General features: G+C 52.4%; 2 protein-coding genes across 4 annotated transcripts in view; one reads left to right on the forward strand and one right to left on the reverse strand.

Moving 5' to 3' along the window:
* The window catches only part of B9D1 (B9 domain containing 1), a 186825-nt gene that overhangs the window by 145074 nt on the left and 29665 nt on the right, over window positions 1–12086 (reverse strand). The gene's annotated exons all lie outside the window — the stretch shown is intronic.
* EPN2 (epsin 2) overlaps window positions 1–12086 on the forward strand; it is an 85058-nt gene that overhangs the window by 63377 nt on the left and 9595 nt on the right. For all 3 annotated transcript variants that reach the window (XM_053892680.1, XM_053892679.1, XM_053892681.1), the window contains 2 exons: window positions 997–1089; window positions 2046–2220. In XM_053892680.1, coding sequence (XP_053748655.1) covers window positions 997–1089; window positions 2046–2220 — 268 coding nt within the window. The remainder of the gene's footprint in view (window positions 1–996; window positions 1090–2045; window positions 2221–12086) is intronic.

The raw sequence follows: 12086 nt of genomic DNA on the forward strand, positions 1-12086 counted from the left end.
TTGTGGTTCAAGCCGTGCATTGGGCTCTGTGCTGGACCCTGCTTCGGATCCTGGAGCTCAGAGCCTGGAGCCTACTTCGGATTCTGTGTCTCCCTCTCTCTCTGCACCCCCCACCCCCCACGCTCAAAAATAAACATTAAAAAAATTTTTTTTAATAAAAAGATAAATATAAATTAAATACAGGTGACCTTTGAGCAACACAGGTTTGGACTGTGCTGGTCCACTTATGTGTGGATTCTTTTCAATAAATAGTGTAAAGATACTGCCTCTTATTAATAACATTTTATCTTCTCTAGCTGTATTATAGTAACACGGCATATGATACATATACAGAATATGCATTAAGTGACTATGTTCTAGTCAACAGTTGGCTATTAGTAGTTAAAATTTTTTTAAGTTTACTGTTTTTGAGAGAGTGTGCGTAGAGTAGTTAAATTTTTGAGGAGTCAGATATATATGTTGATTTTTGACTGTGCAGGGGCGGGGGTTGGTGCCCCTAATGCGCATGTTGTTGGAGGCTCAGCTGTATAATGAATCATTTCTGTTTGAAATCATAGAAATAAACATACAGCCATTTTCTGTAAGCATGTGCTGTGCGAGGTGCAATGATAAGTGATTTTCATCCTCTTTTCTAATTCCTTTCTGGGCTGTCAGACTTTTGTATTTTATATGGAGACGTGTTGCTTCTATAATTACAGTTATAAAGCCATTTTCGTTTTGAGAAAAAGTGTTCCCTTTCCCTCACTTGGCTGTGCCTGCGCCCGTCTCCCTGCTGGGACCCCAAAATCAGGGAAGCCACACGAAGTAGGTGGGGCGGAGCCCTGTGGGCTATACCTTCGGGATAGAAGACTGTGTTTCACGAGTCCTTTTCCAATCTTCCTTTGAAATAATGCGTACTACAGTTTTGCGCATCCTGTTCCTGGCCAGCGCTGCTTTGTTCTCTACCGTGATGTTATTACAGTCACGGTCAGCTCCAAGTCCCATTGTCCTCTACAGGAAGAGCGCCTCCGGCGGGGTGATGACCTCAGATTACAGATGGCCCTAGAAGAGAGCCGAAGAGACACAGTTAAAGTTCCCAAAAAGAAAGAGGTAAGCGCTTCATGGGGAAGGTAAACGTTTGAGACGGTCCCGTAGTCGCTGGGGGAATGTCCCAAACCTAGCGTGCAGAGTACCCTGCCTTCTCAGAAGGTGCTCTTTTCTCCCTTGGCTCAACAAATACTCCTCGGGCCCGTGCTGAGCATGAGTGAGCCGAGGACGTACTAGAAAACACATCCGCCCCAGACATTACTCCCAAGGCCCCAGAGGAGATGGGCATGGGCGAGGGGCTTCTGTTGACCAGGGCCTCCCTTTCCTCCCGTGTAAACGAGCACGATAATAGCCAGGCGGTCTTGGCGGCCCTTACATAAGCCAAGCGTCAAGTGCTTTGGAACAAATTCCTGGCACAGGGTAAGCCCTCACTAGTGCCGGTCTCCACTGCCGTCATCAGCCTTACTCTGCGCCAGGCTGCCTGCTAGGAGCTTAAGGTGACTAGGACGCGGGTCTGCTCCCGTCAGGCTCATCCAGTCAGAAGACACAGGGCCAGCGGTTCCAGTGATCTCCTGTGGTACAGCACCACGGGGTCCCTGGCAGTAGCTGGGGGGGGGGGGGGGGGGGGGCATGCGAGCGGGTGGGCGGGGCCGCCCCCCAGGAAGGAGGGCCCTGGATGATGGCTGGCAGCTGGGGGCAGCACGGTGGGTTGGTGGGGACAGCGTTCGGGAGGGAGGCTGCAGCCTGGGCAAAAGCTCGAGTCCTTCTGGAAAGCCCTGAGGGCCTTTGAAGGTGGGCGGGGCATTGGGCACAAAGTATATCGCTTGGTGTGGGTGGAGCCTGGGCCGCACTGAGACTTGGTTTTGTGAGGAGGTGGGCGGGGTGGGCAGCTCAGTTTCCTCTTGGCACCTCCCAGAGGGCTTCTCTTCCTAGGAGGCAGACAGTATTTATGGTTAACACGTGGATATTTGTTGTGACTGTAGCCAAGTAAAACCTGTCCCCTTCTCTTTGTCTCAAAGCATGGCTCCCACCCACAGCAGACCACTCTGTTGGATTTAATGGACGCCCTCCCCAGCTCGGGCCCTGCTGCCCAGAAAGCAGAGCCTTGGGGCCGGTCAGCCTCAGCCAACCAGACGAACCCCTGGGGCGGGCCGGCAGCCCCAGCCAGCTCTTCAGACCCCTGGCCATCGTTCGGTAAATACCTGCCCCCTTCGTTTCCCGTGCCTTCCTGTTGGATGTGTGAAGGGCAATAGGGCACAGCCTCTTGCTCTCTCCCCCCTTCTGGAGGTGGGAGTGAGGCAGGCCTTTGGTGGCGGGTTGGGGCTTCTCCAGTCCCCAACCATAATGTCAAGTAAAGTCCTCCCGAGGACTGCAACACAGGGCTTTCTGTTTTGAATGGTTTTCTGCTTTGGTAGAGGGAAAGCTGACTTCCTCTTTGCTTCCCACACACAGTAGAAATGGCTGGTCCCCTTTCTGGGACGTGTGTCAACTCTCTGAGCCTCAGAATTGCACCCAGCACCCCAGGTTAAGAAACTAATACATAACTGGAAATTATGATGTGCTTGCTGTGGTTGCTAATGAAAAGAGGATGTGTTTGCTGTAATTCTTCCTACCTGTTACATAAAGCAATAGTCAGTTTACTAGGCTAAGTGAATATTTTAAAGTTCTTTTTAATGCCAAATGTCGGAGAGTCTGTGATAGGAGATTTGAAACACGAGTGTGGCGCAGATGCTTTAATCTGGGGAGAAATCTTGGGCCTGTGGGTTTCCTGATGGCTGGACACAGGGCCTGGCCTGAAGCCTTTGTAATGGCTTCCAACCCAGCCTGCTGCTCCGGGAGGTTCCCCCCACCCGGTGCTCTGAGCCCTGCCGGCCATGGCTGATCTGTCTGGGAACTTCCGGCGGTAGGTTTTGTGGCAACTTGCGTGTGTCTCTTTGGGGTCTCTGTTTCCCCCAGCTGGAACCATCTTTTGTGTTCGGCTCGGTTCCCTGGACGTTTGCCGAAGTGTACCGAACGCCAGGCTCTTTCCTGCTACTCAGGGACCCAGATGCAAACAGGTAGTGGTCTTGCCTTCAAGGTCCTGAGCAGGTGGGGGCAAGATGAGGGTTCCAGCATGGCAGAGGTACACCAGATGGTGGGCTGGGCCTTGGCGGTGGGTCTTTAAGAGCATCCTGGGACAGGGCTTAGCTCAGGAGTCGGGCAGGCATGAGACAGGTATCTCGGAGGAACCTTCAGGGAAACACAGGAGGTGGCCAGGCTGTGAAGAGGCAAGGGTGTGCCTAGCAGAAGGCGTGGCTTTTGAGAGGCCCAGAGCGTGCAGTGGTGTAGTGGGTGCAGGTTACAGGCAGCGGGGAGCAAGGGCATGGGGTCGGGGCCCTCAGGGCCTGGCAGCCTTGTCCAGAAGGCAGTATCAGCCCCAGATGTCCTTTGGCAACGCCGTTGGCCTCAGGGACCCGGGCAGGTCCCCACATTTCCTTTGGCAGGAGCCCTCTGGGCCTTGGGGCAAACTGCAGGCCAAATGGCCTACAGGATCTCGGTCACCGAAAGCCAGGACCACGGTTGCCAGGAGCTTGGCAGTTCTCATGGCCCATGGCCTGCGCGCTGCGCCCCCGGGGAGCTTGTGGGCTAAAGTGTTACTGAGCATACACAGGGATGGCGAAGGCAGCTCTCCTGGAAATGCCCACTTGGGCCCCTTCCAGACAGTGGCTTTGACTTTATTTTTTAAATTTGAGAAATAGTTCCTCTGTAACGTGATGGCCACCTTGAGTTATGGGTAGGATGTTCTTCAGGAAACACTATCAATCCCTTTTGGAGTTGCGTAATGGATCATTAAACAGACAGGACGTTTTCTAGTGCCCAGAAAGGAAAACCGGCACGCTAGGAGCCGGGTGCGTTTAACAAGATTGAATTCTGCTGAGTCTGTGGCTGATGGGGAGTGGTGGGGGTGGGGCTTGGGGGTTGGGAGGGAGACTACTTCTGTCTACTTTTTTTTTTTTTTTTTTTTGCTCTTTGACTTACTAGGGGTATGTGTCACCAGGTCAGGAGACACAGAATTTATGAATTTTCAGTGAACGAGTTTGCCCCTCCCTTCCTTTGGCTGGGGGATAGCCCTGTGCCCTGGAGCTGGGTGTCTTGATCGAGCCAGGGACTTGACCTCATAGGGTGTTTTAAAGTGGGCACTTCAGCAGTTGTTAGCCATTCACAGTGTGGTGCCACCATCACTACTAATCCCAGGACATTCCCATCACCCCAGAAAGTGACCCCATTCCCATTAAGCAGTCACCCTCCGTGACCCCTCCCTCCAGCCCCTGGCAACCACCAGTCTACTGCGTTCTGTCTCTGGATCTTCCCGTTCTGGATATTTCTTACGTGTAATGGAATCAAACAGCGTGTGGCCTTTGTGACTGCTTCGTGTCACTCGGCGTGATGTTTTCAGAGTTCATCGCTGTTGTAGTGGCACGTGTCCTCACTCCGTTCCTTGTAACGGCTGAAGAACATTCCATTTATAGTTCCACCGCATTTTGTTTAATCACTTAGCACTCGATGGACACTTGGGTTGTTTCCACTTTTTTGGCTACTAGAATCCAGTTTTTTAAAGAGAAGATGGAAACCTAAATTTTTGAAATCTGTTCATTTTTGCTCATTTCTGAGAGAGCACGCAAGCGGGGGACGGGCAGAGGGGGACAGAAGGTCTGAAGCAGGTTCCACACTGCTGGCAGCAAGCCCGATGCAGGGCTCAAACCCAAAAACCACGAGATCACAACCTGAGCCGAAGTTGGATGCCGAACCGACTGAGCCACCCAGTCGCCCTGAAATCTGTTAATTTTTAAATGTTGACAAGGAATTAAAAAAATTTTTTTTTAACATTTATTTATTTTTGAGACAGAGAGAGACAGAGCATGAACGGGGGAGGAGCAGAGAGAGAGGGAGACACAGAATCTGAAACAGGCTCCAGGCTCCGAGCTGTCGGCACAGAGCCCGACGCGGGGCTCGAACTCACGGACCGCGAGATCATGACCTGAGTCGAAGTCGGACGCTTAACCGACCGAGCCACCCAGGCGCCCCGACAAGGAATTTTAAAGTGAGAACATGGTTGGGGCTGATCAGATATATCTGCTGGTGGCCAGTGTGGTCTGCGGACTGCTGGTCGGCCATTTTCTTGCCCCTCGCCCAACCCAGGGCCCTGTCCTTGGTTCTGACGCACTTGGCATTTTAACCAGTGACTTGGGGAGAAAAGGGGACTTCAAAGCCCAGAGAGGCTCCTCCTTCCTCTGGTGTCACACGGCAAGTTAGGGGCAGGTTCAGTGCATGTGGCACCTAATCCTTTCTTGGAATCGCCATATGCCATCTTGGGCTGCTGCAGAAGCCTTCTGTGGCCGTGCGTGTCCCGGAAAAGTCACCTCAGACCGTAGCATGGAGATAACCAGTGTTAGAATGTTAGCTTATCTGCTTCCTGTCTTTTTCTGGCTCTTATGTTTTCACATAGGTGAGGCCATATTGTATATCCGGCCTTACACATGTATATAGGTATTTCCATCTGCACTGTGTGGTATTTCCAGGCATCAGAAACTCTGCACTGCACGGCTCCCGTGGGACAGTGCAGGGCTGTGGCACCGTGACACAGCCCCCGGCTGTCCCCGGAGGTGGGTTGTGCAGCTCTGAAGCTCCCCTTCCAACAGCCCTGCAGGAGATGGCCTCACACCAGCTCCTCCATGCACTGGAGCATGGATACAGCCCCTCTCTGCTTCCTTCTTCCGAGAGCCGCTCCAGAGCAAGACACGGTGTCAGACTTGCCGATTAGCCTCAGGCAGAATCCGCTAGTGTGTGTTTTCTGGGCCACCCCATTGCCCGGAAACACATTCATAAATTTGAAAGATGTAGAGAGTTCCTACCCAAGCGCTGGTAGTCGCCCCCGCCCCCGGATGAAAGGAACACTGTTTCGTAGCAAAGCCCTGCCATTCCCGGTTCTCTCCAAGCAGCACTGGGGGCGGCTTGGCCAAGCGGCCTTGGGAGGAAATGCTGAGGGCTGAGAGGAGGGCGGTCGGAGCCCGCCGGGTCAGCGGGGCACTTCCTCCTCTGTTCCAGACACACAAAGCAGCCACCTGGGATGAGAGGGGCAGACAGCCTGGTGATTCAGAAGGCCTTGGCTGGCTCAGGCCCGCTCACTGCCCGGGCCAGGACAGAGGCTGTCTTCCGCCCCAGTGGCAGCAGGTGGTGCTGCTGGTTTCCTGACGATCCCCGCCACTCAGTTCTGTGACCCCCACAATGTGACTGCCCCCCACCCCGCCCCCCCCAGCACATGAATATTCCTATGCGAGGCCTCGGATGAGCCAGGCCCACCAGGCCGGCGGGGGAGGGGCCCAGGGACACTTGCTCCCTATGAATGGGCCCACAGAGCGGGAGGCGGAAGCCGCTTGATCTTTCTGCCCCGAGTTCCATCCTCCTTTGCTCTCATTCACTCGCACTTTCAACAAGCATTTATTTATTGGGTTTGTGGTGTGGCCCGGGCCCCGTCGACTACATGGAGGACAGAGCACAGAGGAGCCTTGCAGCGAATCCACTGTCCATTCATGGAGGAGGAAGACGGAGCGCCGGTCCCCAGGGGCCGCGCTGTCAGCAGGCGTAAAGGGGGGTCTGCCCCGCCAGGCTAGCTTATGTGGGCTGTCGGCACCCATGGGAAAGCAGAGGGCACGTTTTCTGTCCCCCAGGTAGGTCTGAGGAAAGCGAGGTGCCACCGCGTGTAGCCTCCTGTGACTCCAAAAGTCAGCACGGTGCCTGGTACACACATGGGTCCCCAAGCACCACTCGGAGACTGGAAAGCCAGGAGCCCGCCATGGCTAAGCGGCTCATCCGTGGTCATCTGGATGACTGGCCAGGGATTGAACCGAGGGCGTCTTTCATCCCATGCGCAAAGCTCTCTAGGCTGTGACCGTGCCTTTGTCTGCGTGCACGGCGGTGCGGGGGCAGGGAGCTCTTTCTGGACCGGAGCTTGTGGATTTTCAGCATCGTGCGTGCTGGGTTTTAAAGTTCTTGGCCGTGCTGTTTCAGCATATTCTAAAGGGGACGCAGGGCACGTGGGAAATAACTGGGGGTCATAAGAGGCTCTCGAACAACGTTAGGGTAGAGTTGCACAGCAGCGGGGGGGGGCCCCGTGTGGGAAGCCTTGCCTGTGAGCCCAGGATGACGGGGCTCAGCGTGGTGCCAGCTCACGGAGAGGGCATTAGAATGCACGCGGTGTATATAGCCTCACGTTACCGTGTTCATGCAAAAGGAGCTCCTCCGGAGACATTGAAGCACTTTGTTTTCACTCTTACCGTTGCCCGTTTATCAGTTTGAGGGAAAACTGGTGTTTCGACCCTCGTTGCCCGAGCTAGGGTCTGGATGGAAGAGCAAAGCCTGATTTTGCACCTGTGTGGCAGGTGTGCAGTTGCCGAGGGGCTTGCCCGTGTGAGGCCAGGAGGGGAAGGCCCGGGGCCCAGGGCTGGAGGGGTGGTGGAGCACCCCAAGAGTTGTCTCTTTGTGGGGGCCGCCTGGGTTCCCGTGAATGCCTGATCCTTCCTTTCTACCTCATGTTCTCAGTCCACAGCCCAAGGGATAGGGAGGATTTCTCTGTAGCTCCTCTGCCATCCAGGGGTTTGGGAGTGGGGGGCTTGGGACCGGGGTACTTTGCAGGTTCACGTCAGCTGGTGGAAACCCTCCCCGGTTGCCACAGCAAGGTCAGTCCGCCTCGGACTGGGACTGGGAGTAAGCGGGGGGGGGTTGTAATTCTCCCAAGGAAGTCAGGGTATCCTTCAGGGAAACAGGGCAAGAGTGCTGGAAAGTGGCCAGGAGTCTCCTGATGGAGGCGAGCGGCTGGAACGGGCAGCAGCTCTCACACACAGTGCCCGAGGTGGTCAGGTCTGCAGGGGCAGGAGCGTGAGCCTCCCGGTCCGTGTCCTCCTGGCGCAGGTGAGCTGGGGGGTGTAGACCAGTCTCCTGACGAGCTCGTTCAGTTCTCGTGGCTGCTGGCGAGCAAGGGGAGGCTGAAGAAAGGGTGTCAAGATTCCCGTGCTCTGGGGCTCCTGGGTGGCTCAGTCCATTAAGTGTCTGACTTCGACTCAGGTCATGATCTCACGGTTTGTGAGTTCGAGCCCCACATCGGGCTCTGTGCTGACAGCTCAGAGCCTGGAGCCTGCTTCGGAGTCTGTGTCTCCTCTCTCTGCCCCTCCCCTACTCACGTTGTGTCTCTCTTTCTCTCAAAAATAAATAAACATTAAAAAAATTAAAAAAAAAAAAAAAAAAAAAAGATTCCCTTGCTCACAGGGAGCCGGAGCAGTCTGTCAGTCTCTCCCTGACACTTTCTACCACATGGCCCCCTCTAGTCAAGGTGGAGAACCAAGGCCCCGTGAGGTGCTGTGTTGGGGACAGAGCAAGGACCCATCCCCACTGTGATCCCAGCCAGGACCAGTGTCCTGCTAAGCACCTCGTCACGTTTGGCAGAAGTGGGCCTGGGGAGAGCTGTCACAGTCACAGGGAGGTGGCTCTGTGTGTGCTTCTGGGAAGACCTGGAAGGAAAGGTCAGAGCAGCTTCTGGAGGCAGGTGGGTGTTTCTGGAGGCCTCTGGAGGGTGTGGGTTTGGGGGAAGCAGCAGGAGAGGTCCCAGGTCCACACAGGAGTTGACAGGCTCGGGTGTCCAAGTGGTGGTGGGAGTGAACCTTGCAGGTCCGTCTGCCTTGGCCCGTGCCCAGCCATGCACGCTGCTGCTGGGGCTGTTAAGAGGGGCCTGGGAATGGGGCCCAGGGAGGCGAGTCCTCCGGGCTCCAGAGGCGAGTCCTCTGGAGGCCTGGGGGACATTCCCTGGTCTTCTCTGACACTGGCAGTCACCACCCTTCCTGCTGCCCTCTCTGAACCTCAGAGCTCAGCCAGATTGTCGCAGGAGCCACCCGCACACCTGCAGCGGGGAGGAGCGTGACGGGGGTCACAGCCCAGGGAGACTCTTAGGCAAAGGAGTAGTTATGGTGCTAAACGATAGGTGCTCTAAAGGAAAGCTGAGTGATTCCAGAGGAGTTAGTGAGGGCAAGCGGGGAGGGGAGAGGCGGAGGGACTCGAAGGCCCAGAGGCAGCAGGCGGTTTACGTGCCCTATTGTGTGTCTGGGGGTGCTGGGGAGGTCAGTGTGGCTGGGGAAGCACAGGCAGAATGAGGACATCTAACACACATCTCTTTGGAGTTCCAGAAGAGTTTATGCTTGAAAAGATAATGATTGATGGTTTTTAAGTTTGTGGCAAGGTGCTACTTCTCAGATCCAGGAAGCCTAGTGAATCGTAAGCAGGATAAAGTAAAAGAAATCCCCACCTGGGCACATTGGCAGGAGACTGGAGAACACCACAGGAAGGGAACATCTTTTAGTTTTTATTTTAATGTTTCATTATTTTATTTTTGAGAGAGAGAGAGAGAGAGAATGCCGGTGGTGGAGGGCAGAGAGTGGGGGAGAGAGAATCCCAAGCAGGCTCCCCACTCAGTATGGAGTCCAACACGGGGCTTGAACCCCCGAACCGTGAGCTCATGACCTGAGCCGAAATCGAGAGTCGGACATTCAACTGACTGAGCCGCCCGGGCGCCCCTAAGGAAGAGAACGTCTTAAATAAACCCAAGGGAGCATTTGCACCACTGAAAAGAGACGGCAGTCAAGCGGACGGCTGACTTCTCAACGAGGATGGCCATTGCTGGCAAGCAGTGGAATAAGGTCTTAGGTGCGCTGGAAGAAACACCATCAACCTTGAATTCCCTTCCTAGGGAAGCCTCTTTCTTGCCAGAATGATGGTAAAATACATTTTGAGACACCAGCGAAACATCTGTTACCCTCCGGAATTCTGGATTCATTGAAGGTATTCCTTAGGAGCAAAGGTGAAATAGTGACATTTGCAGGCCGCAGAAATGTCCCAGCTTCCCATCGTGACTTGGTCTTTCTGGTTATTCTAGCTCCAGCCAGGAGCCCTCCAAGGAACCCGGCCAGAGTCGCCTCAGCTGAGCAAGAGATTCTCCCAGTGCTGTGGTCACTTAAGAGATCCCAAGGGTTTCAGGAATTCGGGACCAGGAGCCGAGGGTGCAGAGACCAATATGTATATTTCATATCATTTCACAAAAAGTAGTAAAAATGTAACAGGATTTGAGCGGCACAGTTCATAAGCCTGCGGATTTGTTGTTCTCAGTGACAGGAGCACACGCATTATTTTCAGTCCCCTTCAGAATACTTAGCAAAGACTTGATCCTGTGCTAGGCAAAAAAAAAAAAAAAAAAAAAAAAAAAAAAGGCCTGCCTCAGCACATTTCTGGAAACCGGGATCACCTAGAACACACATTCTGACTACAACATCCTCAGCAACAAAAGGAAGACTAGAGAAACTCCATATGCTTGACATTTGAAAAACTCCTCTGAATTCTTGAGTCAAAGAAGAAATTCTAATGAGAATCAAAACACTTAAAACCAACTAGTAAGGTAAATATTTTTATCCCAGAATTTGTGGGGCCACTAAAGCAATAGTGAGGGGGGAACTGGTAGCTTTCACTGTTTACAGAATAACGTGACACCGAAAGTGGAAGAAATGAAGTAAGGATAAGAACAGAAATGAGTGCATTAGAAAACAAACACACGGGACAGTCATCGCTGACCGAAAAGAGCAACAAATAAAACAGATCTCTGGCAAGAATAATTTTAAAAAATAAGGAGGAGGGGCACCTGGGTGGCTCAGTCAGTTAAGCGTCTGACTCTTGATTTCGGCTTAGGTCATGATCTGTGGTTTGTGGGTTCAAACCCCACACTGGACTCTATGCTGACAATGCGGACCTGCTTGGGATTCCCATTCTCTCTCTCTCTCTCTCTCTCTCTCTCTCTCTCTCTCTCTCTCTCTCTCTGAGACCCTCCCTTGCTCAAGCTCACTCTCTCTAAAGAAATAAACTTAAAAAAAATTTTTTTTTAAATAAGGAGGAAAGACGCAGGCGTTATTAGGAATGAAACAGGGGGACATAACTGCCCACACTGCCAAGGTTTCACACGGAGTCAGAGGCTGTTTGATCAGCTCTGTGCTTTCAATCTGAAAACTTAAAGTGGATAAATTTAGAAGGAAAACTTAGCAGAGCTGACCGGAGATCAGTAGGAAATCCGTAAATAGGGGTAGTGCTATATCATCATTAAAGGCATCGAGTCAGGACTTAAAAATCCTCCCCACCCCACAATCTACCCGGAGGGCTTTCCTGGCAGATTGTAACACCACTCTGGAAACAATTCCACCTTTATACAAACTCCTTCAGAGGGTAGGAAAATAGGGAGTACCCTGCTATTTTATGAGACTAGCATAACCTTAGCATCAAAAGCAGACAGGACATACAGTGTGAGAACAGACCTGTCAGGCCACTCCCGCTCAGGAATACAGATGCAAAAAGCAGATAGTTGCTAAACCAACATGAAAAATATAAAAAATGATAGAGTACATCAGGAGAAAGTTTGCAAGGACCCCGTCCTTAGAAAACGTATACATACGTGTACCAAATCACAGACGAGAAGGGGAAAATCATGCTATCATCTTAATTTTAAAACTCATAAAATTCATCAGCCATTCACTGTGAAAGTCTTAGCAAACTTGGAATAATGAGGAGCTTCCAGAGCCTGATTAAGGGCTTCTAGAAGGAAAGAAACCTATAAATGGTAAGTGCTACCATTTAATGTAAAACGTTGAAAATTGATCCCGTAAGAGCAAGACAGGGACACTGGCTGCCCACACTCGTGCTTTATGTTGACGCTGGTGGTCCCAACCAGCACAGTGAGGCGGTAAAAGGAAAGAAAAAGGATGAAGGCTGGGAAGAATTAGGCCATCGTCACTTGCAAGAGATGTGCACACAGAATAAAAAGGAAATGTGTACATAGAAAAAAAAGACCTTTGAGGTGTAGGGAAGGCTTTCCTAGTCATCACAAAAAGCACAAATTACAAAAGAAAATACCGATAGGTTTCTCCCCATTAAACTTCAGAACATCTCTGTTCATCAAAAGATACCTTAAGGGGGAGCCTGGGTGGCTCAGTCGGTTG

This window comes from Panthera pardus, unplaced genomic scaffold, assembly GCF_024362965.1.
Source record: "Panthera pardus isolate Hobbes unplaced genomic scaffold, ASM2436296v1 HiC_scaffold_3, whole genome shotgun sequence".
Taxonomy (NCBI): domain Eukaryota; kingdom Metazoa; phylum Chordata; class Mammalia; order Carnivora; family Felidae; genus Panthera; species Panthera pardus.